This window comes from Aythya marila (genome assembly GCF_965140915.1).
Source record: "Aythya marila genome assembly, chromosome: 18".
NCBI classification, from domain to species: Eukaryota; Metazoa; Chordata; class Aves; order Anseriformes; family Anatidae; genus Aythya; species Aythya marila.
The window spans coordinates 5,380,006-5,405,997 of NC_139059.1; the positions used below are offsets into that span (position 1 = coordinate 5,380,006).

General features: G+C 36.2%; 1 protein-coding gene across 4 annotated transcripts in view; it reads left to right on the forward strand.

Annotated features, from left to right (window-relative positions):
* The window catches only part of STXBP4 (syntaxin binding protein 4), a 72,986-nt gene that overhangs the window by 40,668 nt on the left and 6,326 nt on the right, over positions 1 to 25,992 (forward strand). For all 4 annotated transcript variants that reach the window (XM_082775046.1, XM_082775047.1, XM_082775048.1 and 1 more), the window contains one exon: positions 15,669 to 15,726. In XM_082775046.1, coding sequence (XP_082631172.1) covers positions 15,669 to 15,726 — 58 coding nt within the window. The remainder of the gene's footprint in view (positions 1 to 15,668; positions 15,727 to 25,992) is intronic.

A 25,992-nucleotide genomic window follows, 5' to 3' on the forward strand; every position in this document is an offset into this window, starting at 1 on the left:
ACATCCAGGACAAAATGGCATATGTATGAGTTAGCCACACTAACTGTCCTCTTCCCATGTAATAACATCACATTTTCCCTGAGGGAAGAGGTTTAAAAAACTTCAGTGTGTTCTTGAAAATCTCTGAGTACATATTGCTTTGTCTGTAATAATGCTGCAGATCAGTTTTCAGCTGTGTAGGTTGAATGACAGCTGCGTGACATCAGTTTGACAATTCTTTAAGTGAGGAATCTGTTTAAAAACAAAAACGTTTAAAACAAACAAACAAGCTAGTTTTACAGTGATTACTACTAGAGGATCCTCAAGATCCAGAAATGCAAATCAAAGTAATAAACAGAATAATCAAGCTCATCCCTTGAAAGATTTGTTCTTCTTCATCTTGAAAAACTGCTAGCTATTTTTAGACACTAAGTCTTGGGAGGCCTTTCTCCTTTGCAGAATAGTAGCATCTCCTGAAGACATAAAGAAAATTACTTTCATCTTACAAAAGATAATAATGCCTCAGTGAAGAACTGTAGCATTTAAAAGTCGTTGCTGGCTGCACTTAGTAGTCCATATGGTGAAGATCATGCTAAAAAGAACTGAGAAAGCATTTTCTTCTTTTCTATTACAAAATTAAAAAAGAAATATACTTGGTCCTGGTAATGGCAAAAATCTGATTAACCCTGGAACACACTTCTCTTCTTAAAATAGCAGGCAATAGGCATTTTGAAATGTGCAGTAGCATAATATAGCTTTCAAGTATTTTGACTGCTAATTTCCTCACTTTGCTTCTGAAATTTCTATCCAAAAATACAATCTTGCTCTTGTTGATATAATCCCAGTCATCAGTATCTATTAAGTGCTAGGAAGCCTGCTACTCTAATCAGCAGGAGCTCAAGTAATGGATCTTGAACTATTTTTTCACCTCATTTTCCCTTAATCTGTTGTCAGCCTGAAGTCTGACACACGGCAATCATGCTTAAGTTCACTACAGTAAGCTCCAAATTAACATATTGTCCAAAAATCCTGTTTACCTTCTTGATATGGATCTCATTAGATGCCATAGCCTATACTTAGGAAGATCCCACAGGCAGAAGTTTAGTTGCCTGGGCTGTGCCTTCATTTTCCATGTATCTTGACTGGCTGTAAAAAGAAGGCAATTGAAAGTGCTGGTGGTCAGTGCCTATTAGTGCTTATTCTCTTGATAGTTAAGTTGCTTTTACCTTTTTGGACCATCAACTTACATCACAGGCATTAACAGCTGAAATACAGAGTCTATCCATCTATTTGGTTTATTTTTTTCAACTATAATATGGGAAGTTGCCACCATAATCCCATATTCAACAATCTGTTATTTATCTTTTTGCATTCCATTGACAAGATTATAAGCTGGTAGCAGAAAGTTATGATATAAGGCAGAGTAGCACGTCCTCTGGTATAATAATTTTGCTATTTTGAGGAGAGTTAATAGTGCTTACTATTCATATTCTTTTTATTTATAGATTGCAGCCTTGATATGTTTATTGTAATAGAATTAATGCCATATATGTTATTACTGTTTTGTTCTTAAAATTAGAGATACAGCAATGCTATAATTTTGTACAACTTTTTGGCTGTAGTTCATCAGGAAAGTTATGAAAATGTTGATGTGTAAGCACTGCCTGTTCCCCCTGCCTTTTTAGTTTGTGCATCCAAATCCAGCTGTAACATGGATAGGCATACACAGGCTAACTTCACTTTTATTAGTTGGGCTAGTCATATTAAAGATGCATTTTCAGAGACCAAATATCAAAAAACTAGTCCTTCATTGACCCCAGGAATATTATCTGATCACTGACATTTGCTGAAACTCATGCTGCTTGTCTTTTTATCTTTTCAGTATCAGGGAGAGAAAATTATTTCCTGCAGGATCATTTTTTTCTGGGGACAGTTCTGCATTGGGAGGATAGCATACCTATAATACACTTCCAGATAATAAACTAGAAATGTACCTTTTCATCCTGACTGAGAGGAAGCATATAACTAAAGACATAACTCTGTGTATTCATTGTTCTGGCAAGGCCATAAATATTTCAGTGAATTACTGAAATCAGAAATAGTAGAGAGCTATTAAATTTCAATGTACATCCTTAAAGTATCTGTACAGCTCCCATTTTTAATAGCTTTTGACTAGTAAATGAAATAAATTTTAAAATCAATGCTGTATACTTTAAAGATATAGATGTTATATTTGTTAATTAAATATTTTCTGGCACAATATTTCTGCTAGGAAATACTATTTTAGTGAAATGAAAATGTGTTATGTCTTTGAAACTTCTGAAAAACAGAAGAGGTGATTTTTACCGTAAAGGAATTTATCAATTCTTTTATCCAGTAGAAAATTTCAGTTTTACTAGTCCCTTAAGGTTGGAGAGTTGTTCCCCAAAACAAAAATATTTCATGGGAGGGTAATTTCATTTTTATAGACAACAATAACTTTAAGTTACTAAATGATTTCTTTTGTTGTTGAATCTTTTCTGAGTTGGCAATTAAATAACAGCAGCAGCAGATAAATCCGAGAATCACACTGGTAATTTTAGAATATGTCCACATCATAAGTATCCATCCACCTGCAGAATCATGCTTAATTTTGACCTCATGGGAATTGCTCTCTTTTGCCACAGACTACCAGTGCTGTATTTCTCAAGTAGCATGACAGTGTTATACCAAATGTTGTCATCTTCTCAAGAATGATGTTCTCAAATCCGGTTTTCCTTCTACGAGAGCAGGAGTAAGTGTGCCTATAGCATGTCCTCCTGGTCTTCACTGGGTTCTGAAGGTTCATAAAACCTCTTCCGTATGTAGCAGAAACATCTCCCAGTTTATCTTGAATTTGGAATTTAGTTCTTTTCTTGTTTGCTCAATATCATCGTGTAGTGACAATATAGGGCCAGACAAGACAGAGCAAGACAGAAGCTTCATGCTGTCGCTGAATGCATTGTTTTATTCAGTCTCCATGGGGCACTGGTTTAGTGGTTTCCAGCTCTGCTCAGTGGAAAACTTTATAGGAACTAGGAGCAGCTGTCTTGCAGTTCATCGTGTGCCCTAGCTTGTAGGTCCCTGCTACCAACCACACACTGTGGGTAAGTGACACTATGCAGAAACTGTGGGTGCTATGCAAACTGATAGTTTGTCCAAATATTAAACTTAAGATAGTGAGAAATTTTAATACTACTTGTGGTTCAATTGAGGAGGACCCATGTTTATTTACTGATCTGGATTCACTGCTAGTGCAATGAGGAAATATAGTTTGGGGATTAAAGTAAATTTTTCTAATTTTCTATTTACATCTTCAGTGATGGAAATTGAGAATAACCTTGATTTAATTTTAATTGTTCCAGTACATAAAATCAAATATATATGAGATGACAAATGGAGGCCTTTTGCCCTGCAACATTGACAACATCATTGAATTTTTGCCTCATTCTGAAAATTGGAATGTTTCAGGGAAAAAAAAAAAAATTATCAACAACTCTTCAGGTACCCTGAAAATCAGATAGAAGAAACTCAAAGGTGAACAACTTCAGAAAAATTAAAATTCTAAGTTGTATAGCAGTCCAAATAACAACAAAACAAACAAACAAACAAAAACATATTTAATGTAATTTTACAAGGATTTAGATTTACAAGGTTTAGATTTTAAAAGCTTATTCTACATAACTGTTCGTACAGCAAGACATTGAATTTTCTGCAAATTGTTTAAACTTGCAATTTTGTCTGCATGATAAATAAGAATGAAGATTCGTAATTTTGCCAGTGTTTGTAGAAGTGTAATTCCAAAAAGAAAAACCTCTTCAGGAATATGAAAATGTTTCACTGCAACAGTAGAGAAGTGTTCCACTTCAGAAATGTAATCATGTACAATATTTAAAATATTTCCAATATAAATGAAAGTAAAATTAGTGTACGTGAATATAAAGTTTTAAATGGTACACTCCATTTTTAACTTCATTGGCATGCCTGTAAAAGTAAATAAGTAAGGCCAGTGAAGCCAAATCAGTGTTTTAATAGTTTTGGAAAGGTGGCAAACAGCAAAAAACTTTCACAGTTTTAACTTTTGTGGTTTTGGTTTGGTTTTTAGTGTGATTGATGGGGTGTTAGTTCAGGTGCTATCTGGCAAGCCTTAAAAAAAGGAACAAAAAAGTCTGCTTTTTTGGCCAGGATTGGTTTGATTTTACAATAAGTACTTGGAGACAAGTGAAGAGTTGTTTGGTACATGATCAGATTTAAATGTATTACTTCTGTGAATACGAGATATAAATGCCTTGCGAATGGGAAGCAGAAGAAATGTCTACATGTAATGTAAATCACACACAAGTTTACAGAATAAGTACTCAGATAGTACTTTGCCTCCAAGGAATCCAAAAACATATGACTTGAAAGAGTCTCCAGCAGTTAGGTAGGTAGTGCATCTATCTGTCTGCCTCCAGCAAAATGAGTTACATCTGCATGGATCCAGCCAGGTATTTGTCTAACGTATTCCACAGCTTTTCTAGGCAAACTGTTCCCATGCTTAATTGTCTTTGCCATTAGAAACCTTTGGCCTAAATCCTCCTCATTGCAGTTTAAGTCTATTACCACTTTCCTTTATTGCAGTGGTTTTCGAAAACATCCTACTTTCCTCTTTGTGGCAGCTTTTAACATGTTTGAAGAACACACTGTGTCTCCATTCAGTTTTCTGTTCCCCAAAATAAGCCAGTAATACCAGCTCCTTACAGACTCTGTCTTCTGCCCATTTTATCACCCTTGTACTTCTCTGGATTCTCTCCAGTTCGTGCATGTTGCATTATGCTATGTAGCTGAGACCTTCCGATGGGAGATGAAATGGACTAGTAGGTTGGTTTGTTTTAATATATAGCACACAAGCTCTTATGTCCCAAAATGATTTTCCTTTTCCCTGGTAGTTCCCTTTTACTGATTCATATGAGGTCGGTGCTTTCATACCCCTCCAAGAGCCTTTTTTCCTGAACCAAAGGCTAGTTAGATATACCCCACTTGCTTTTGTGCAGTTGGTTATTTGTACCTAGAGTAGTACTTTGCTTTTGTCCTTATTGAATTACACCCTATTTATTTCAAACATCTGATCCAGTTAGTTAAGGTCTTACCAAATTCTAATCCTGTTTTGCAATGACATTTCAAAGAAATGTCTGTTCACAAACGGGTTTCAGCCCTGAACTCTCCTGACACGGTCTAAAATCACGTTTTGGTGAATGTGAGGAATAACAGTGTTTTCACCTAACTGGCCCTACTTGTGGTATTGTTACAGGATCTAGAAATTAGAACCCATTCTTTAGTTACCTGTCACTCAGTAGTAGGTGACATGTATAAGGACAGAATAATTTTATAGCCTGATCGTATCTAAATGATTGAACACGTGTGTTATTCTTAACGTTTCACAGCAACAAAAAAGTCAGCTCAATGTCTAAAGCCTGTGTTTAAGAAAGTTCTTTTATGTGACCTAGATTTTAGAACTCTGTTGTTGCTGCTAGAAAAGCAATTTATTCCCTCTCCATTCACTTACCTTTAATGAGAAAAGATGAGTCAGCTTTTGAATAGGTACTGTCTGTACTGACTTTCAAATCAAAACATTTTAATAATGAAAAACAAGTAAGTGATATTATTATACCTTAAAATGCAGATGAGCTAACAAGATTAGGAGAGTCTTGTTAGGTTAATTTCCAGCATCTCTGATAGAAGACTTCATTAAAGAACAGACCTTTAAAAGTCTATGGACATGTTCAGTTCATACTGTGACCCTGCTATGAAAAAATTAATTGACTTTGTGCCTCTTCCCATACAAGTTGTACTTGCTCTTGGTAGCTATGGAGACTGAAGTCAAAACTCTCTAGAATCAACAATTTTACAGGATGGTAAGTACTTCCCAAATTCCCCCTATATGAATTTCAGATGACATAACACTCAGAATTTTGTTATATTAATATAATTATAGTATACTGTCTTTGACAAAAGAGGGAAAAAAAAAAAAAGAAAAAAGAAATACTGAATTTTGTAGTGTGGAAATGCAAATTGCTCACAGTCAGAGGAAATAGTTGAGACTGGAATTGAACCCTGAGGTTCTCAATCCCAGATCAATATCTCAAACTCAAGGCTACCATCCCTCTTTATGATTTGCAAGCACAGTTCAGACACAGTGTGCTGGTTATCAGGAGAGGTGGGTGGCAGATGTCTGTCTGTGGGTATGTGTGTCTGCACACCAGTCAGGGAGTGACTGTCTCATTAGTTCAGGTACCAAAAAATAAAGCAATCATTATAGCATGAAGCTCAGCCAAAGGAGTTGTACTTTTGTGCATTTAATGGTGAGTTAATTTTCCGTGGTTTTACAGCTATGAGCATCCTGAGAGAGCTGGATTAAAGCTGGTGAAGGAGGGGGTCAGCCCCTTGCTTAGAATGTCAATGAATGTGAAAACTATCAGTGCTCATCTTCTATAAGAGGGATGGCATGCTTTTCTGTCAGTTCCTTCAGTTGTCACATTTCTTCACTTCTTTTTCAGTAGGTAGGAGTGAGAAGCTGAGGGCTAGCAGAGTTACTTAGACATATATGGTGCACAAGTGTGATAATTTAAATGGAAAGAAGTACAGAGAAAGTTGATTGCCAAGAGTGGCATAGGAAGATTTCAAAAGTATATTTTAAGGAGAATTTGCAAGAGCAAAACATAATTGCTTGATGCTTATGAAGGAGACCTAAATGAGGTACAAAATGTGCCTAAGTCTCATACTAGATCTATCACCTCATCTCATGAAGTGTATAGAACATTAAGTGGAAGCTATGGAAGGTGATTTTGCCTTGCATTAGCGATTGGTACGACTATTATATTTGAAGCCTTTACAGTTAGGATAAAATAAAGTATGCTAATTTCAGCACATGGGATTTGTTTTTCTTCAAAATTATTAAGGAACAAAAAAAAAAAGAAAAAAAGAAAAGGAAGGTACCTATTCTAGGCTCTCAGAAAGTTTGACAATTTTGTTTTAATATGCTGGTTCTGAAGTCATGCTTGTCTCTAAATTAAACCCTTCTTTCACTTAGGTGTACTTACAGCAGCTTTTGTAACAGACCGAAAGGATGTCTTCTGTTAATATATTTTCACAATTCTTGCAATATACTATTTTGTTAATATATTTTCACAATTCAAAACAAAAAAGTATTTGATTATTGCTTTGGTCTGTACTTACTGTGAAATGAGCTCAGCAGAAAGTAGTTGTGTGTCTCTTAAATTGTAGGTGGTTCGTGCCAGCCCCCTGCGCAGCTTAATTTCATCATCAGCGCATAAAAGTAAGATATTGCTTAGCAGTAAAGGTATATCATGTAATAGTATTGCTTTTTAAATCTCAGACAATTTCTGCTCAATTCTAATTTTAGATAGTCATTTTAATTTGTTACCAATGAATGCTTTCTAATTAAACTTATATTTAACAATCACATGCGTCAGTGAGCCCTGTGAGATGACAGTGATGGAAGTGGGTGGGTAGCACAATAGATGCTGACAAGAGAAGATGATCCAGTAAGGAACGGAGGAGACAGATGAATTCCAGAACAGAAAGAGTAACTGAGAGAAGGGAAGCTGGGGAAAAAATATGGTTTACAGTTGGTCCATGCAGTGAAGTATTCCAGGCTGTTCTTACTTAGTCCTGGTGGTGAATGCCCTGTGTGCAGAGGCTAGTATTGCTGAATGAAGAATGTGCTGTTCCAGATTAGTTTAATTAGCTGGAAGTGGCTAGTACCAATTCAGAACAAGAGTGTTCTCAAGGGAGCTGTTTACTTCTATGAATTTAACGTTTTTAGCCTGTGGAGGAACTTAGGAACCAGTATTAAAATCTAGTATATATACACAGCCTTTGTGTAGATTTCCTTAGTTACAGACCATTTATCTTATTTTATAGTGCATATTGTGTTTCCTGCCTCCTCTTCAGCAGTTTAAAGAGAGTCATAGGTGTAAACAAAGTGAATTTCAAATGAATTTCAAATTAACTTAATAGTTCAGTAGTTCAATCAGTGATGAAAATAGTAGTGTGTTCTTCATCAATCACAGACACTGTCACGTTAACAGTGTAGAAATGTATACATGCAGACTATAGAAAAGACTCTGCAATTAACTGATAGAAAGGATTTATTTTTTTTTAAATGCTGCTCTATTAGTGCATAAGACTGACAAAAATGTCATGGGAAAGATGCTTACCATTTTTAAGACCTTACTGGGGAACACTATTAGCTATATGATCCTAGAGTATTGTATTTCTGTTACCGTGTCATTAATTGAGACTCTGTTATTGTAGTTTTTAACATTAAAAGCAAAATAAAACATCTTTAAGTTGGCAAAGTAAAGCAGATGGGAGCCACTGGAGAATAAGGAGCACTGATACAATTTTTTTTTTCTTCACAACCTTCTCTGTTAAAGTGGGAGACTTCTGCATTCTGCAGTTTTCTGATTTTCTGTATTGCCTCTGCCTTATACTCAGATGCTTCAGTTGCAATGAACAAAAAAGGGTGGTCACTGCATTTTTACAGTACTGTCACTGGACAGGCAGTAGCATCTTAGTAAGAATCTATGTAGGTGAAAAACATTTTTAAAAGCAGATAATATCAGCTAGATAGGTTATGCAAAATTCAGTGTTTGGTCAGAGTGAGCTAGTCTCAAACTCCTCCCTGTTTTCATTATCCCTCACCTCTGAGGGCTTATGCTTTATTGACCTTATGATTACACAGACATTTTATATTCATGACCCAAATAGATATATGTTGAATTAAGTACTGCTTAATTATATCTTGGCCTCCTCACAACTGATTGTTGAACTCCTGACTATCCAACATGTGGAATGTGAAAAGGCACTGGAGGCCCGATGGGGTACATATTAGTTGTATTATAAGCAGATTGAAATAATGTTTTTAATATTATATTTTTCAATGTAAGTTGTTAAGTAATTCTTTTTTTTTTTTTTTTTCCTGAAAGGCAATTATTACATTACCAAAATAATAATCAGTGCTGTTTTGAGTTCCCTTTATGTCAGAATTTCAAGGAGTGCAGTCTCTCTTGGGTGTATGCATGCTTAGAGACATTCCCAGTTTCACATCAGTAGTTGGTGTAGACGCATAGATTCTGGCCAGTGACTTGCTGATGGCATGAATCATCTGTTTTTCCTCAGGGCTAAAATGAGGATTTATCCAAAGGTCAGTGTTTGTTTTTGTTTGGTTATTTGGGTTGGTTGGTGTTTGTTTTTATTCAGTTGCTAGTGGCTTATTTACCTTCCTTGTTCTCCCCAAAATATTTATCTTCTCCAGTGCACCTTGGAAGAACAGCTTCCATTTGGTGAAACAGACAGGCTCAGGGCTTAATTTGCTGCACTCTTTCTGCTCCCCTTGAAAGGCAGTCAGAATGTTTTATAGTAATGCTATAGTACTGCAAGCTCCATTGACTTCTGTTGTTTCTGTATAATTGGTTGTATACATTTGCTTGCCATCAGCTAGGCAGAAGAAAGCATTTTATTGCCCTTGTTAAGTGTGGTGTGCTTATCTTGTGCTTTCACTTCTGACCTCCTGCATGGATAAAGATGAGCCTCAGCTAGCCTGTTCACTGCTCATTTTAATAACAGTGTAAATAGCTTAGATCTTACAGAACCTGAAGCTTTATTTGAAAGGAGAATATTAGTAGTTAGTTGAAAAATATGTATTTTTGTTTTAAGTAGTATTTCCAGCATTCAGATTCTGAAAAGATACATTTTTAAAGTAATGTCTCAGGAAGATAATTCTTTCTCCATCTTGAAGACACATAGCAGCAACCACGTTGCTTGGATTACTGTAGCTCTCACTCCTTTCTGAAGAACTTCAGTGTGCATGCTAGGCAGTTTGTTCTAAATTTGGATTTCCTTATTTCTCAGCTAGGAAAAAAGTATGTCTATAATAATGTCTGATCCCATGTACTGAACAGAGGTCAGTCTTATTTCCATAAATATGTCATTTGACTGGCTGTCTTAAAAGTTCCATTGTTTCCATGCTGTTCCTGATTACCTATATCAAAACAGTTCGTAATTTCAAAATTACCATAAAGATCTTAAAGTTGGTCATATAAGCCAATGTTCTGATAAAAATAGGATCTTTCTAAGCTTTCACCATGAGAAGCAATTAATTTTTTTTTTCAACTCTCATACTTAACAGTCACTTAATGTGGTGTATTTGTCTCACTAAGAGATGAATGTGTTTGCTGACATACTGGGTCAATATCTTATGATTAATAGGAAATGGGAAAAGACAAGGTCATCTTTCACCATGCCCTGGATAGCCAAAGTAAGGAAAATATTTTTCTGAAGTGTGGTTTCTAGGAACACTACTGAATGGAGACAAGTCAATCTGCCAACCATACTCTAAATTAGCATAAATTTCAATTACTAGTATTTCCCAGATGTCTCCACTTGAAAACTACTTACTCCGTCTTTGTTTTATTAAATCAACAAAAGAAAAAGGAACAGTTTCTTTAGAACGGAATTTGATATGTGAAAGAAAGGAATGGAATGTCCCCTTAGCAGAGTATTATTCATAAAATGAAACGCATTTGTTTGTGGGAAGAGCGCTTGAAATGGTCTGAAAAATAAAGTGGCATACAAACAAAGCTAGAAGTCCATACTCTCTTCTGAAAGCTGTTTTTCTGAACCTGATTTTTTACAGTTAATTTGCAAATAAATACTAAAATAAATTATATATTATTGGCAGCCTCAAAAAAGAGTCATTTTATGCCTGAACTCCACTGAACACAGTTGACAAGCAAGATGGATATTCCTCCACAAATTTTTGTTTTAGCTGTGCCAAATCACATAACTCACTTAGGAGTTCCTCTGCCAGTCTTGCATCATATGAGGTCTCTAGTCTCATATCTGGGATGTTCCCATGTTCCAGTAGTACTCAGGAGTCCAAGACCAGGCATCAGATAACCAACAAGTTGAATCTTTCGCTTTCCATCTTTTTTCCATCTTCTCCCATCTTTTTCCTTGCATTGCCTAGATAGCACAGAGAGCAGAGACAAAGGCCCTGGAGAGCTTCACTAATGAATTTTGCATTATGATTGAAGCCGCAGGAGGAAGGTTTGAGTGCTGATAGGCACATCTGACTGAACTGGCAGATGCTGAAGAGAGATCAGAGTTCTAAACCTCATTTACCAAAAGATGGAGAAAAGTGTTTATAACATCCTTTAGTGAATCTTTTTCTATCAGAAATACTTTTAACAAATAATTACTATTTCTTCAAAAACTTCATAATTTTGCAGAATTGTAATATTTAACATAAATAAATCAGTAGTTCTGAGGTAGATCGTGCCCTGTTACTTAAAAATGTATGTGTTATTGCAGAAACCAAGCTAGGCAAAATGATACGTAAACAGTGACATTCTTATTTGTTGGTGGTCAAAAAATGTGTTCATTGTGAAACTGAATAAATGCACCATGTGGTTTTTGACTTCCAGATAGATGTTACATCCTTTAAGCTTGATGCCTCATTAATTCCAGACGAGGTGGTTTAATGCTCCAGCCATGAAATTGTTTAGCCCTGACAAAAGATATAACTTGGTTTTTTAATCATCTGAATAGTCCCACTTTGACCAAATCTAGACAGAATCCAAGTGAATAGTAAATTTTTGATCAACTCCTACTAGAGTCTCTGAATCTCTCATTTCTTTGAGTAATTTTGTCAGAAATAAGAAAAATAAAACACAGCAGCATTTAGCTGTTAGGGAAATAACTGTCGCTTTTTTCACCTGAGCATTTTTGCTGTGGTATCTGCTTTTATCAGTCTCATCTGCTGATCTCCACATTTCTTTTTCTACATGTATAATGGTATTTCTTAACTAGCTTATTGAAGGAAAAGAATAACATTATGCACTACTTACAGGTTTGAAAACTGCCCAGTAAAATGAGGTTCTTCCTTAATTTCTGTGCTTTCCCCCTTGTTCCTTTAGTGATGTACCTTGATTGATGATGCTGTGTGCAACTTTTATTCCAGGAGAGCTGGACTGAAGCACAGGGGAGCGTATATGCATTCTGTCTTAGAAAAAATGGGCAGGATCTTCCACTTCTGTCACTCTATACGAGTTTATAATTTGGCCTGGTGTTTATCTTTCTGTTTACTGCAACCAACCAAGTATCAGTGCTGATGCGTTTTCTCTGTCCTTTTGACCCAGGGAAGTGATAAAGGTCCCTGAGATCCACACCTTATGAAGTATCAGGAAAAATTTGCTGTCCCTAGGGTTTCACTCCCTCTCTGCCCCTTACGCAGTGCTAACCTTACAACTGTGGGTATCGCAGCAGGCGTCTTGCAGCTGAGAAGGCAAGCAGTCACCAGGGATACCGCCGTGCCGCACTGGTGCCAGCTGCAGCAGTGCTGGCACATATGCACACGTACAATAGCAAGTGGTTTGTTGTTGTTCTTCTTCACAAAAAAATTATATACTTCTCCTTTGCATTAACCCTAATTAGATGCATATACTCTGAACAAAATAATGGTAGGTTATAATGTGTTTTGGCTGACGTGGTCCCCTGGGAGACTATTTGTTCTATTTGGGCAAAGGGTGCTTTGGACTGTATTCCATGTGGTTTGCATGCATAATTACTTTTGCATTATTATTTTCACCTTACCTTGCAAAAGATAAATAATCACAAATATTTGAATAGCGAAAGGCCTTGTATTTTCTGCTGTAAGGAAACTACTTTTAAATACAGTAAATCTGACATTTTTAAAAGATTATATATGCAGACAACTGCAGCCAAGATATATTATTTATGAAGTTTCATCAAAGAATGTAGCAATTCACAGAAGAAATTATAAATATGTAGGAAACCTAAAGATTGCCACAGTTTATATAGGCTAAATCCTGTATGTTTCAGACTACATTTCTGTTTGAGCTCCTTTACCTCACATTTACTCCAGGTGAGAACTTAGCAATGTTTCAAAGCAAATCCTAGGAAAGATAACAACTCTGACCCTGGGGGAGGGGGGTGGTGAAAAAATATGGCACTAGGAAGTAGATCAGTTTATGAATGATTCATGGAGAAAGTGAGCTTGAAGTAAGTGGAGATGATGTCTGGGGAAATACAGTGCAAAACATGAGAGCCTCCTGGCTACCATGGGAAATACCAAGAAATACAAGTACAAATCTAACAGTGAAGGAAGGGCATGAAGGGAACAGAAGTGAGACTAGTAGTGAAAGAGTGAAAATGTTGAAAATAAAGGCATTAAAAAACACATGTAGGTGGAGCTTTGAAGCATTTGGAGACTGAGTTGGACATACAACCTAATGCATGTAAAGTCAGAAAGACAAATAAAGCTGTGGGGATATCTCCAGGGCATTATTTGCAGCTGACAGATTAATTCAGTATGTATGAGAAGTGTAGTTTTTAATGGTTAAGAAAAGAATACAGAGCATTGGTTATCATTGCTACCTACTTTCCATTCTTCATTTAGAAGAGAAAAAAAAAAAGGAAATAAGTTCAGTCAAATTACTAGTGAAAAAAGTGTAATTATCACTGTTGAATGAAACAGGTGATGTATGGGATCTGGGTGAGCACAGAGCAGCTGCTGAGGTTTTATTCATAACTGAGCGAGTGTGTAGCAATTTATTTTGGATATTCATGTTTCATGCAGGAATGAGGAAAGGCCAGGGAAAATGGAAGCAATTGAAGGATGAATCCTGCTCCCATTCAGATCATTAGAAAATATTCATGTTGACTAAATAGTAAGGAAGAACAAGTGATCAAGTCTAGTGTATTTATCACTTAGAACACCCTTTTCCTACCTTCCTTCATAGAAGTTAGAGCCTGAAAACCGTTAACACAGCAACTACCATGTATTTAAAGGGAAGTGGCTGTGGATTATTCTCTCTCAAAAGCACTAGGTGACATCTTTTAAGGAGCAGATTGTATAGATTTATGCCAAACTGAAAATGGGAAGAAACCTGAGATTACCAAGTAATATGGGGTAAAAGTGACAGGGAGAAAGTTAATCAGTGTGCTTTTTGCTTTTCAAGCTGTACAAAACAGCGATGGCGCTGTTCTACAAGTACCAATTCTCAAGTTACCTTTCTGAATTCTGGAGTTTTGGTAGACATACTTATTATTGTTTGCTTGGTGCCTACCTACAGCTATAATTACCTCTTAGGTGGTATCTTCTTCATTGTGCCAGTAATGATTCAGTAGCTGTAATGAACTTTGTTTATCTTTGAGAACTGAAGTCATCCCTTTCCAGATTTTTGAGAAGGACCACACTAGAAACAAAGGTGTGACAATCTGAGAAAATAAGAAGAAAATAAGCCTTTTAAGAAAGAATTAAAAAAAAAAAAAAAAAAAAAGTGCTCACTTAGAGCATGCCTCAGTATGAAGTTTTCAAACATCCTATGGTGCGTGCAGTCCAGCACGATCTCCAAATACAAATTTTAAATCTAAAGCAGGCTCACAGATGGTTCTAATGAGCTGGTATTTGAGATAGACTGTGGCTTGAACAAAAACTGTTTAACTCCTGAAACACTAACATTTCCAGACGACTTTTAAGCTAAAGTACTTGCAGAACTATTTCCATGCATCTTTTAATTTCATAGATATTTCTAGTCTACAAAAAAAAGGACCTTGCACTTTTCCTTATCTACATTACAGTATAGTATCACAAAAGCATACATCGGGAGCACTTTTACACACTGACTTATGGTTCTTTCTCCAGCACTTTTTAAGTTCTACAGTTGATTTTGAACAAGTAGTAATAAAAAAAGTAAAGTTTTTTGTGTTTTTGTTTGTTTGTTTGTTTGTTTTTTTGTGATATAATATAATGCCCTATTAAGAGTATTACTCACCTTTCTCATGGAAGGGACATCTAAACTAAGAACAAAATTCAAGACTGCATTTTCAAGGTTAGTATGCTTGATAATTAAAAAAGGGAAAAGGGCAGCAGTTTCTTAATACATGTAAAAACACCATCCCTTCAAAATTCATTTTTAATTTTTGCTAAATGGTGCTGTGCTAAATATTTTAGCTCCAAGAATTGTTAGTGTAAATCACAAAAGTAAGCAATGCACTTAGAAAATTCACCTTTTTCAAAATCTGTAGACATTGAAAAGTACACGTATGTATATCTGTATGTATTTTCTCTGACTCTCTAAGTATCTTGGAGTTCGTCTAAATTTCCAGAGTTTTGTATAAACACAGGAGGTGGTGATAAACCAGACAGCAGAGGATTTGATTCAGCCCAGACTCCTGCCTCATATAGTCATTGGCATCTGTATGTAATAGCTGTAAAAACAAATTAAAACAGATCTCAGTAGACCACAGGCATGGTTGGTTTTTATTTTCTTTTGTTTTGCCTTTTTATTTATTTATTTATTTAATGGGTGTGAATTAAAATAAAAAGTTCAAAAGAGTTAACTGCACTGCAATTTGACCAAACTGTCAGCTTCTGGAAAAGAAGTACCAGAAGTATCGTTGAGTTGCATATAGCTTTGTAGCTCAGCAAATATTTATTAAATTGCATTGTTTATATTATTTCCTACTACAAAAAGAGTGAGAATTCATTTGTAATCATTCTGTGAGATGGCTTGAACTTACACCACTTCAAAACCTTGTGTCACCTAAGCTTCGAGACATCTTATTTCTTTATTTTGTCGTAGGTCTACCGTATGGATGGGAAGAAGCTTATACAGCAGATGGAATCAAATACTTCATCAAGTGAGTATTTCTGAGGGAAAATGGGTCAGAGCTGAAATAAAAGCCCATCAAACTAAATGCATTTTTAAACTTAGAATTAATGGGGAGGAAAAAAAAAAAAGGCAAGCTAACGAAAACATTCGCGTGTTTTCTGTCCGTCTTTATTACCAACATCACTTGTTCTTTCCTGTGGTTTAGTACTGCACTGTCCAGAGGGTCCTAGAGGGCTTAGTCAGAAATCCAACTGAAATTCAGTGAGAACTGTGTGACTCAATTCTTCAGATGTCTTTGAAACCCCCAGTCCACAATACTGAGACTCACCTGGTTGAGTCTGACCCTCTAATGGACCTAGGAGATACGGAAAAAAATCTCATTCCCTAAAAACTTTACAAGTATATATATGCATTTTTAAATGTTCTTAATTTGGGGGAGATGGAAGAATTCTAAAAGACTGTCGTGGTTTAACCCGGCCAGCAGCTAAACACCACAGAGCCGTTCACTCACCCTCTCCCCTCCCTCTCTGGGACAGGGGAGAGAAATGGAAAGTGAAGCCCGTGAGTTGAGATAAAGACAGTTTAATAAGACAGGAAAATAATAATAACAACAATAATAATAGTACAATGATTATAATAGTACTACTAATAATAATGTGTACAAACAAGTGATGCACAATGCAATTGCTCACCACCCGCTGACCGATGCCCAGCCTAACCCCGAGCAGTCCGGCCCCCTCCCCCCGGCTAGCCACCCCTATATATTGTTTAGCATGACATCAGTTGGTATGGAATACCCCTTTGGCTAGTTTGGGTCACCTGTCCTGGGTCTGTCCCCTCCCAGCTCTTGCTGCACCCGCAGCCTGCCCGTTGGCAGGACAGAGCAAGAAGCTGAGACGTCCTTGGCTTAGTATAAGCACTGCTCTGCAGCAATTAAAACATCAGGGTGTTATCAGTACTCTTCTCATTCTAATCCAAAACATAGCATTCTACCAGCTACTAGGAAGAAAATTAACTCTGTTCTAACTGAAACCAGGACAGAGACATATTTTTAGAAAATAACAGTCTCATTTAATCCATGGATTTCAGTTCCATTGTGGCTTTAAGAAGCACAAAGTCCAAGAGTCTTACCAAATTCATCAGTTGAACTAGTACCTGGAGTTTTGTGTCTGCTCCTCTGATTCTGCCAGCACACCTCATAGTGCATTATAACTAGAACGTTAGTAATTTTCATTTTATCTCCTGTCCTGAATGGGTGTCTTGAGGGGAACTGCTTTAACAGTTAGTTCTGCCTTGTCTCTGAACTATCTCTAGCCATTGATGGTTTTTTCTTGATGACATATCCTGCTTCATAAGTTCTTGTTTCATAAGTTCTGTTGCTGCTAGATGATGAATGAACAGGACTGAAATCATTTAGTTAAAATTATAAAAGAATCAAGAGATTTCCAAGTGCTGTACCGTTTAGAAGAAAAATCCTCATAATCTAGACTTTACACTTAAAATACTAAACAGCAGTTTACAAATTTGGTATCACAGATTATTGACATTTCACGTTGTCATAGGCTGCAGGTTAAGCAACTTTTATTCCATTGATAATGCCACTGAAGCTGTACCTCTTGCAAAAGTCTTCTTTTGTATTCTGCATATATACTGTTTTTGTTCTTGATTTCTACCCTATGAAAGTTATAAATTATACCTACAGTTGCAGTTTCCGTAGGCTTTGCTTTATACATTTTAAAGAGGGTGCCAAAGATTAAGCTAACTAATAATGTAGTAATTGTAATAGTGAGCGGTTGTTACCTCCCCCTCCTTTCCCCCAAAAGAAAAAAATACAGAAAAATATGTCTATCGAGAGATACCTGCATTTTTTTGGAAGCTATTGCAAACAAATTTTCAAACTCTCCAGAGATTAGAGGAAAAGTGATATTGATGTTACAATAACAGAGTATCTAAAGCATAAAGAAAACATCTACGAAAGCTTTAAATCAGTAATCATCAGAAGAGGTGATCATGTGAAAGAAAAGCACTAAGATTTAAACCTTATTTTTTGCTTTTTTGCTTTCCTTAATTATAAGATTTCTGTAATGATTTCTAAAAGACTAGAATAATTTAAAAAAAGATGTGTAAATTCATTATTTAGCAACTCAAAAGTATGGTTTATATCCTGCTAATGTCTTACAGGTAGAGAATTGGAAGCTTCTTTGGAAAGACCTACTTGATAAAAGCTATAGGGATTTGTGGTATACGTTAGGGAAGGTTCTTTTCCATTGTGTTCCCAGGTTCTGGAAGAAGAAGTGCATGAAAAAGAAGTAGCTCACTGTATCTTCCAGAAGCTTCTGGAAATGAATAGCACAGTGTGCCCTTCCCCCCTCCTCCCAATATACTGGTAACTAATTCATATAATAGTTTTCTTTATTATTCCTCCAACAGATTGAAACAATTGCTGAGAAAAAAAATCATCTCCATTCCATATATCTTATGAATCATTGTTTAATTAATAGTTAGATATTCTGGCTGCTGAAATTTACATATTCTTTAATTCTTAAAGTTATGATGAAGATGCTATTTTGCAGGTGGACTCACTTCTTAAAAGACAGGAAGGGCAGCAAATCTTTGCACTGAGATACAATTACTTTTATCCCAAACTCTTGCACAAGTCATGTTGAAGTTTATGTATTAGCTAGCCAAGAAAAGCAGGGACATTTTTTTTTTTCCTTTTTTCAAGCACACTGTTCTGTTGTCCTCAATTCACCCCATGGTGCCTTGAGCTAGTTGTATTAAAGCAGACGTGATTTTTTTTTTTGCAGAGGTTTCCAAACACACCATATATGATAGCACATTCAAGCTCTAATCAAAACATGGCTTTCATTTTCAGATAGATGTAAATTCTGGGATTTATACAAAAAAAAAAAAAAAAAAAAGAAGAAGAAGAAAAATAACTTTATGTAGAAAAATAAAGGAAGTTAAAATGAATCAATAGCCAATTTCATTGCAATGGAAATAAGTATGTTAAAATAGAGGACTGTTCCCTTGGTCTCCATCTGTTGATAAAGGGAGCCATTACAGCACAGTTGGAGGGTTAAGGTGAATGCTGGATTCTGTCCTAGATAAAACATTTGTAATACAGGTTTATGCCAGCATAATTGGAAAATGAGCTTGAAGATAGTATTATACAAATTATATAATAGCTAATACAATTTAGCAATAGAATAGAAGAATTCTCACATTCTTGAGACACTTTCCCTCTTTTTTTTCTGGTTTTGTTACTTGTGTTTTTCATACAAGTGCTTATCTGGATGACTCAGCAGAAGCTAAATTTGCTAAATGTGCTCAAGAAATTTCTTTTAAGATCTGCACTTGGATGCTGAACTGTTGCAGCTGTAACAATAAGGTGCTTATTAGTAACAGTAGAATCTCAGCTAGTCTAGGTGGTGGAATCCTAATTTCACAAAACTTCATGTTTCTCATATTGTCTCTGCATGTTGAAACTACAGATTAGAACTGAGTAGATCACATGAGTATGCTTTTTCAGGAATTTTTGCATTTCTGACCTTTGATCAATAACAGATCATAAATGTTCTTCCCTCTTCTTAATGTGCTCCTGGCATTACAAGTGATAGGAGCTCACGTTTTTCATCGTTGTTACCTTCTGTAATCTGTCCTATGCAGTTCTTCATGACAGTCTTTATGCGGCAGGCAAGGAATATTTATCTGTTTTAATCACAGAGAAGGGAATGAAATCTCCGTCCGTGTTCTTTTGAATGGAACAACCACATTTGTTAAGAGGTCTTAATTGAGTTCATTAGAATGGAATTAACTGAACATTGGAATAAGACATCACAATAATTAATATTCCTTTTTACCTATTTCCTAGCATTGCTTACATGACTGGTGCCAAATGTTTGTACAGAGTGTAAACTAGGCTTTTCCTATGCTTGAAAATTCATACCTCTCATTACTCTTTGTAATGTGCATGAAGTCCATCTGGGAAGTTAACTATTTAGAGCAAGGACCAAGGGTTACAAAAGTCTCTTGTTTCTAACAGTTTGGTAGAGATTTCAAGATGAAAATTCTACCTAATGTTGAAAATATCTTTTTCTAGGAGGAACTTAGCTTGACTTCCATCTTTATCAGCTGATCCTTTTCAGTAGCAGTTAATCAAATCATTTAAATGAGGATTAGCAGAATAGTTGATACTTTACTGTCCTGGTACCGGTACTATAAACTTGTTCTCTTTAGCTGCGAATTTCAATCCTTTCGTTCTATGCTGTTTAGAACAGCCAAATCTTTGAGGGCATTAAGAGTTACTTCAACACTAGCCCACTCCAGTGTATACAGATAGAAAAACGTGTTATAATTCTCTAAGTGTAGCCACAATTTAGCTGATCTTATGTGTGGATTGTGCCTTTTCCTATGCAGTTATGCTGTGACACAATACAGAAGCTGCGGTGGCTCTGTTCAAATCCACAGCAGTTTTACAATATGCTGAAGACAATCAAATATTATTTTAATTAGTAGTTGCCTTCAGTTCCAATGTGTTTTATTAGGCCATCAGCTAGTTGAGTCCATAAATCTATATGTTATAAATCTAATGCAGTAAACACCCCAGAATGGAATCTTAATAGCGCATAAGCTTGAGACAGCTTGCTGTGAAATTTCCATAAATATCTCTGAAGGGGGTGTAGCAATATGAAGTGCATGAGAAATCAGAGTTTAAAAGAAGCAAACCAGCTGGCTTGTGTTACACACTAAAGTGAAACCCACTTATGTGAATAACTGACATGAATAAAACATTTACATGGCTATATTCCTAAGACGCTGAATTGCTTTCCACCTATAAGAGAAAGCTGCTTCTTGTCCAATACTCACCTCAAGTCAATTTTTGAAATCACCTCTTCTACTCAGCAAATCATTTCAGTCTCTCAGTAAATTATAATCAATCAACCAGATTGCTAAGGATCAGTCAAAAAGTACTGGCAAGTGTGAGAAAATTAGCTTTTAGACAGCTAGTGTCATAAACTCACACGATTCGGTGCTAGGCATTAAGGTCATGTGTATAAATTTACCATGAAATATCAGACAGTAATGTAAGCCTCTCTGATTTACCATGAAGTATCAGACAGTAATGTAAGTCTCTCTGAGCTGCATCTCAGTATGCATTGGAGATAAAGAACTTCAAATGTCTAACAAATATAAATTGACAGTTATCAAGAGGACAAAAATTACACCAGTAGACTAAAAGGCAGTGATAAGCTTCATTGGTAGTATAGCTGTGCTTTCCTCCTGCTGGACAGTAAAAGTTTAATTTGGCCAGAGATACGTGTTGAAATAATGTTCTGAAATGGTGTGCTTTAAAATAAAGGAGAGGCAAGCACTATTTTAGTTTGCATGTAGCAATACCATCAGTCATTCACACATGGCCCCAGATTCATGGCCCGTCAGTTGATGTATAATAGAAATGTATTACTGGTGTCTGTTTCCTTCCCAATTTACACTTGGTATTTCTATTCTTGTTTATATCAGCAAATTCAATCCAGAAGAATTGAGATTCTGACCTCATTAACTCAAATGGGTTAGCCCAATGGGGTTTTCAGCAGTCCATTGCAATTCCAAAATCAGAGAAGAAAATCATAGAAAAGTCTAGATTGCAATAAATCTCTGGAGATCAGCTAGCAGCTAGTCAAACCTTCGGTTGAAGAATAAATTATAAACTAAGTCTTGAATATTTCCAGTGGTGGAGATTCCACCACCTATCCCAAATGCCCTATTCCAATATTTAATTATTCTCACAGTGAAGTGTTTTGTTTTTTTTTAATCTAGGTAGAATTTCTCCTGATGGAGATTATGTCCATTTCCTCCTGTCTGTCACCATATGTCCTTGTAAGAGTGCCTCCATTTGCTGTATAACTACCATTTAGGTACTAGAAGACTTCAATTCCACCCCCCCAAGCTTTCTCTTGTCTAGGCTGAACAAACCCAGTTCCTTCAACCATTCTTCGTGTGCCAAGTTTTCCAACCCTCTAGTCATCTTGGTGATTCTCCACTGAATCCTCTCCAATTTTTCTAATGTTTGTCTTGACCTTGGGGAACCAGTATATTGAAGAGATCCCACATAATAAGGTAAAGAAGTTGGATATTAATGAGTTTTACCTATTAGATGGTTAAGACTGTTCTTCTGTTGTGACAAATTCAGTTACTGATGTTCTGGTAGAAATTCCTGCCCTGAATAGAAATTTTAGCTATAAGGCCAGAAGCAGCAAAGGGCTAATGAGCCCTCATCTCACCTGCATTCAGATGTGTAGGCACTTAGCAATCGGCTGGGTGGCATTAGGATGGGAAAAGTTTTGTAAGAGAAAGTAAATCTTGTTCACTTTTAAAGCTAATTATGTGGTCATTTTTGCCCAAGTTTAGTTCACGAGTAGTGTTGAGTGAGTTTAGTAAGTGTTGTAACCACTGCTAGAACAAAATTTCACTTTTATTTTATGGTCTGGAATTAAAGTCCTGTGGAAATCACAGCACAGCACCAGTGCAAACAGAAAGACAGCATGTTCTGTCATTGAATGGATTTTGTGATTTTGTGACTTCTGAGTTTGATTTTTATAATAGGCAAAAGAGTCTATCCAGAATTTTGCTCCCCAAGCGGAGTGTCAAATATGCTAATTAATTAATATACACTGGTTGTTTAGAATCACACAGGAACAGTATAAAAAAGCATTGCTGGGACACTGATTTTTTTCGCCAGAAAAGCCATCAGAGTTAAGCTCTTCCATCCTCCCACTATATTCACCTTTAACATATGGCAGCTCTGTATCATGAGACTGGCACCTAAAATTAGGTAGGGCCTTGCTATTCTCCCTCCCACTCCCACCCACTCCTTGCATATGTATACAGTTTGTAAGGACCAGCTGTGAATTTTGCCCCTGTAAACACTGTTTTTCTAGCTTTTTAATAGGGCTAGATTCCACCTATTCCAAATTAACTGTTACTTTTCTCAAGAATGTTTATCTTAACTTAAATTTGCCTGAAAGACAAGTAGAAGTTCCCAAAGATGTTAATCTTTCGGGATGTTTTCCATTAGATAAGTTAGAGCCTGTGATGTTTTCTATCTTAGAGCAAAAAGGAAACAGTAATGTTTGATTTAGTATTATCTTTCAGTAATTTACCTAGAAATCAGAGGCTTCACATTGAAGCATTGCATACTTAAGTGTGACAAAAGAGGCACTGAAGGTGCTCTGACCATGTATCAGTATAACAGAATAGAATTTCGTTCATGTTCAGTAGCAACCTAAAGCCAAACAATACTTAAAATGCAGATTAATAAAAACACACATGATGCGTTCTGGTAGCTTTTGAAATGATATCTAACAAATCAAGCTTCCACTTTGAAAAATAACAAATGATACTTACTTTATCTTATTCTATTTTGTTTGGTTTTGCTTGGGAAAGAGCCATCATTAATTTTATTGAAAGCTGGGCATTCACAGAAACTGTTTATGATTTTATGACTGAACTAAGAATAGCAAAGCATGTATGATAGATGAACTTCTGTAGTATAAACACTGATGTTTTACAGCACTAGAGCTAAAGGTATCATCATAAAAGGAAAATAAATCACAGTTGATTTTACATACTGTATGCTAAATTGAAAAAAACAAAGCTGTTCTTTTGATAAGTGTACTCTACATTTCTACTGCATTATAAAGAAAGAACCCCAAAAGCTAACATATTGATGTATGTTCAGCTTTTCCTCTACTATTCCATTACAGTATACATGTATGCTAGTGTATTACAATATACTAGTTAAGTGTAGAACCTAAGTAATGGTTGGAGTGGCCTTTCTTAGAAGAACTCAAGTTCAATAAAGTTCAAATTCTAGCAGAGGTGATCCAGGAGTAAACTTCTGTATGTCCCACTAACATTTATGTTTCAGTGACTTGAGAGTAGCAAGCTAAGAAAAACTGTGATCTGCTGTACTGAACATGCAATTGAAATCCCCCTGGACTGAACCCAGGACCAGCTCTGCTTCTAACTCCCTCCATAGTGATAGGCAAGTTAGTTGCACCAAAATTGATATTTATCAAAATCATTATTGTGGGTGTTCCCATCTTATTAACTTCGATGGTTTGTGAGCAGGAATGGATATTTTGAGGCATGGAGTATTCTGTTTCCACTGAGTTCAAAGAATGATGCAGTTTTTTTACATCTGTGAAATTGGGCCTTTCCTTTTTTACACGTCACTCAGAAATAGAAGTTGCTTTGAAAATAATTCCTTTTACCTGTCATCCTCAAACCTTCCTATCTAAAAAGAGAGGAAAGAATAGTTCTATAGTCACAAAAATTTGCAAATATTTAAATAAAGCTGGCTCAGGCTAACCAAGTTCTAACTATTACTACTACTTTTAAAGCATAACATTCTAAAACTCTGTATACATCAACTCAACATCAGTTGAAACGCTTTCAGATGTAACTGTAAGAATTTGGGTAATCCTGACATATTTCATTTTGATTTTTGGATGTCCAGCTTGTGACATCTCAGAGAACTTTTATTTTCACAAAGTCTTAATGTCTGGCATCTGAATACCTGCCCCTTTGCTGTGTCTCAAATTGGTCGCTAGGAATAAATACATACAGAAGTAATGTTCCTCTTCAAAAATTGTGCCCCCTGGTTGTTCTTTGTTCACTGTCATTGTTGAATGAAAACAAGACATTAAAAGAAACAGCAGTGATTTAGTGTAAGACATTTTGCTAACTAAAAAATCATGAGGGCTTAAGGATAGCTGGGATAAGATGAAAATTCAAAATAATTTCTAAGGTTTGGAAGTGTTTTTTTGCCAGATAATCAAGTTGCAGGGAATTCAGTTACTCTGATGTCCACTGAAACCCTGTTGCATGACTATAAGGAAAATGGCCTCAGATGTAAAAACTAGAAAACTTTGCATTGGATTTTATGATAACATGAGCTTGTAATACAAGAATGTTAAGACCTTAAGCTGCTTTTGGTTGGGTAATTTTTTTTCCTGAGTGGTTGTTTGTTTTTTAATTTCAAGAACCAAAATGGAGAAACATTCTTTCAGCTTCCACACACACTGCACACACTGTCCAGGTTCTGGTCTATCATATAAGACATCTGTTAACGTTTCCTCAGTGAGGAAATACTTGAAGCTGAAATTATTTTTTGCTAAAGACTTGTAAATACCACTGCAATCAGTGTGTTGATTTCTGTTACCTCTGCTGGGTAATTTTACTCTTAGACTGGTGTGATCAGAGGTCTTGTTTTCATCCATTCACTTGGATATTACTGCTACAAATAGAACTGGAAATTTGGAATTTGCACTCCTAGTAAGGTTTCCTGTGTTGGGGCAAGATTTGGCACTTATGGGCTAAGCCGTGTGTTCCTGAGGTCTTCCTGGGTTTTGAGAAAGCCATCAGAAGCAGAACAATGCACAGCAGGGTTCTTTTCTGTATGTGTTTCTTCTGAGGCACTCAGGCTTTAATGCATTTCAGTACACATGTAGTTTAAATAACCCTTGAGTGTGCTCTAGGCTGTAGTAGGAAAAAACTTATATCATCTTGGCCCAATTCTGCTTACCAAGGTATCAGGCCCACAGGACTGATGCAAACTGAGCGTCTTTGTACAAAAGGCCCCCTGTGTCCCATGCAGGATGGGTGTAGCAGGGGGGCAGGCTGATGGACCCCAGGGCACCCTGAGAAGAGGATGGGTTGTCCCTCCCTGTTGGAGCGGTGGTAGCAGGGCTGGATGCGCAAAGCTAACGCTGCTGGTCTGTGTGGTCTGCTGCTGCTGCAGAAATACTGCACTGGAGATTTTATGATGTTTACTTAACAGACACAGGATTGTGAGGTACTGTATATTTTTAAAGAGCACTTTTAGGGTAATAGCAGATGGCTAATACCAGGGTGAGGTAGATTTCAGGTCATGCTTTAAAACTGCAAGAAGATTGCATATCCTGTCGCTCAGACCTTTGGGTTTATTCAGCCTTTGCTCAGATCTACCATTAGTACTGTTTTCATTTTCAACTAGCCTATTAGTTTGTTGGGAATAATTTTTAATGATCTAGCACATTATTTAGATGAACAAATCATCCTAGTGGTAACTGCCTTCTGAAAGTGCCCATAGATTTTTCTTAGTAGACAATTGTTTTATCAAGGAATAAATGACAGAAGTTTCATCTGGAGTTTCACCTTATATCCCTCAATTTCTAATTACTGTACAAGCAAAATCTTCAGTCCCTGAAGGAAATACAAATAATTATAATAATAAAATTATGGCACCTTA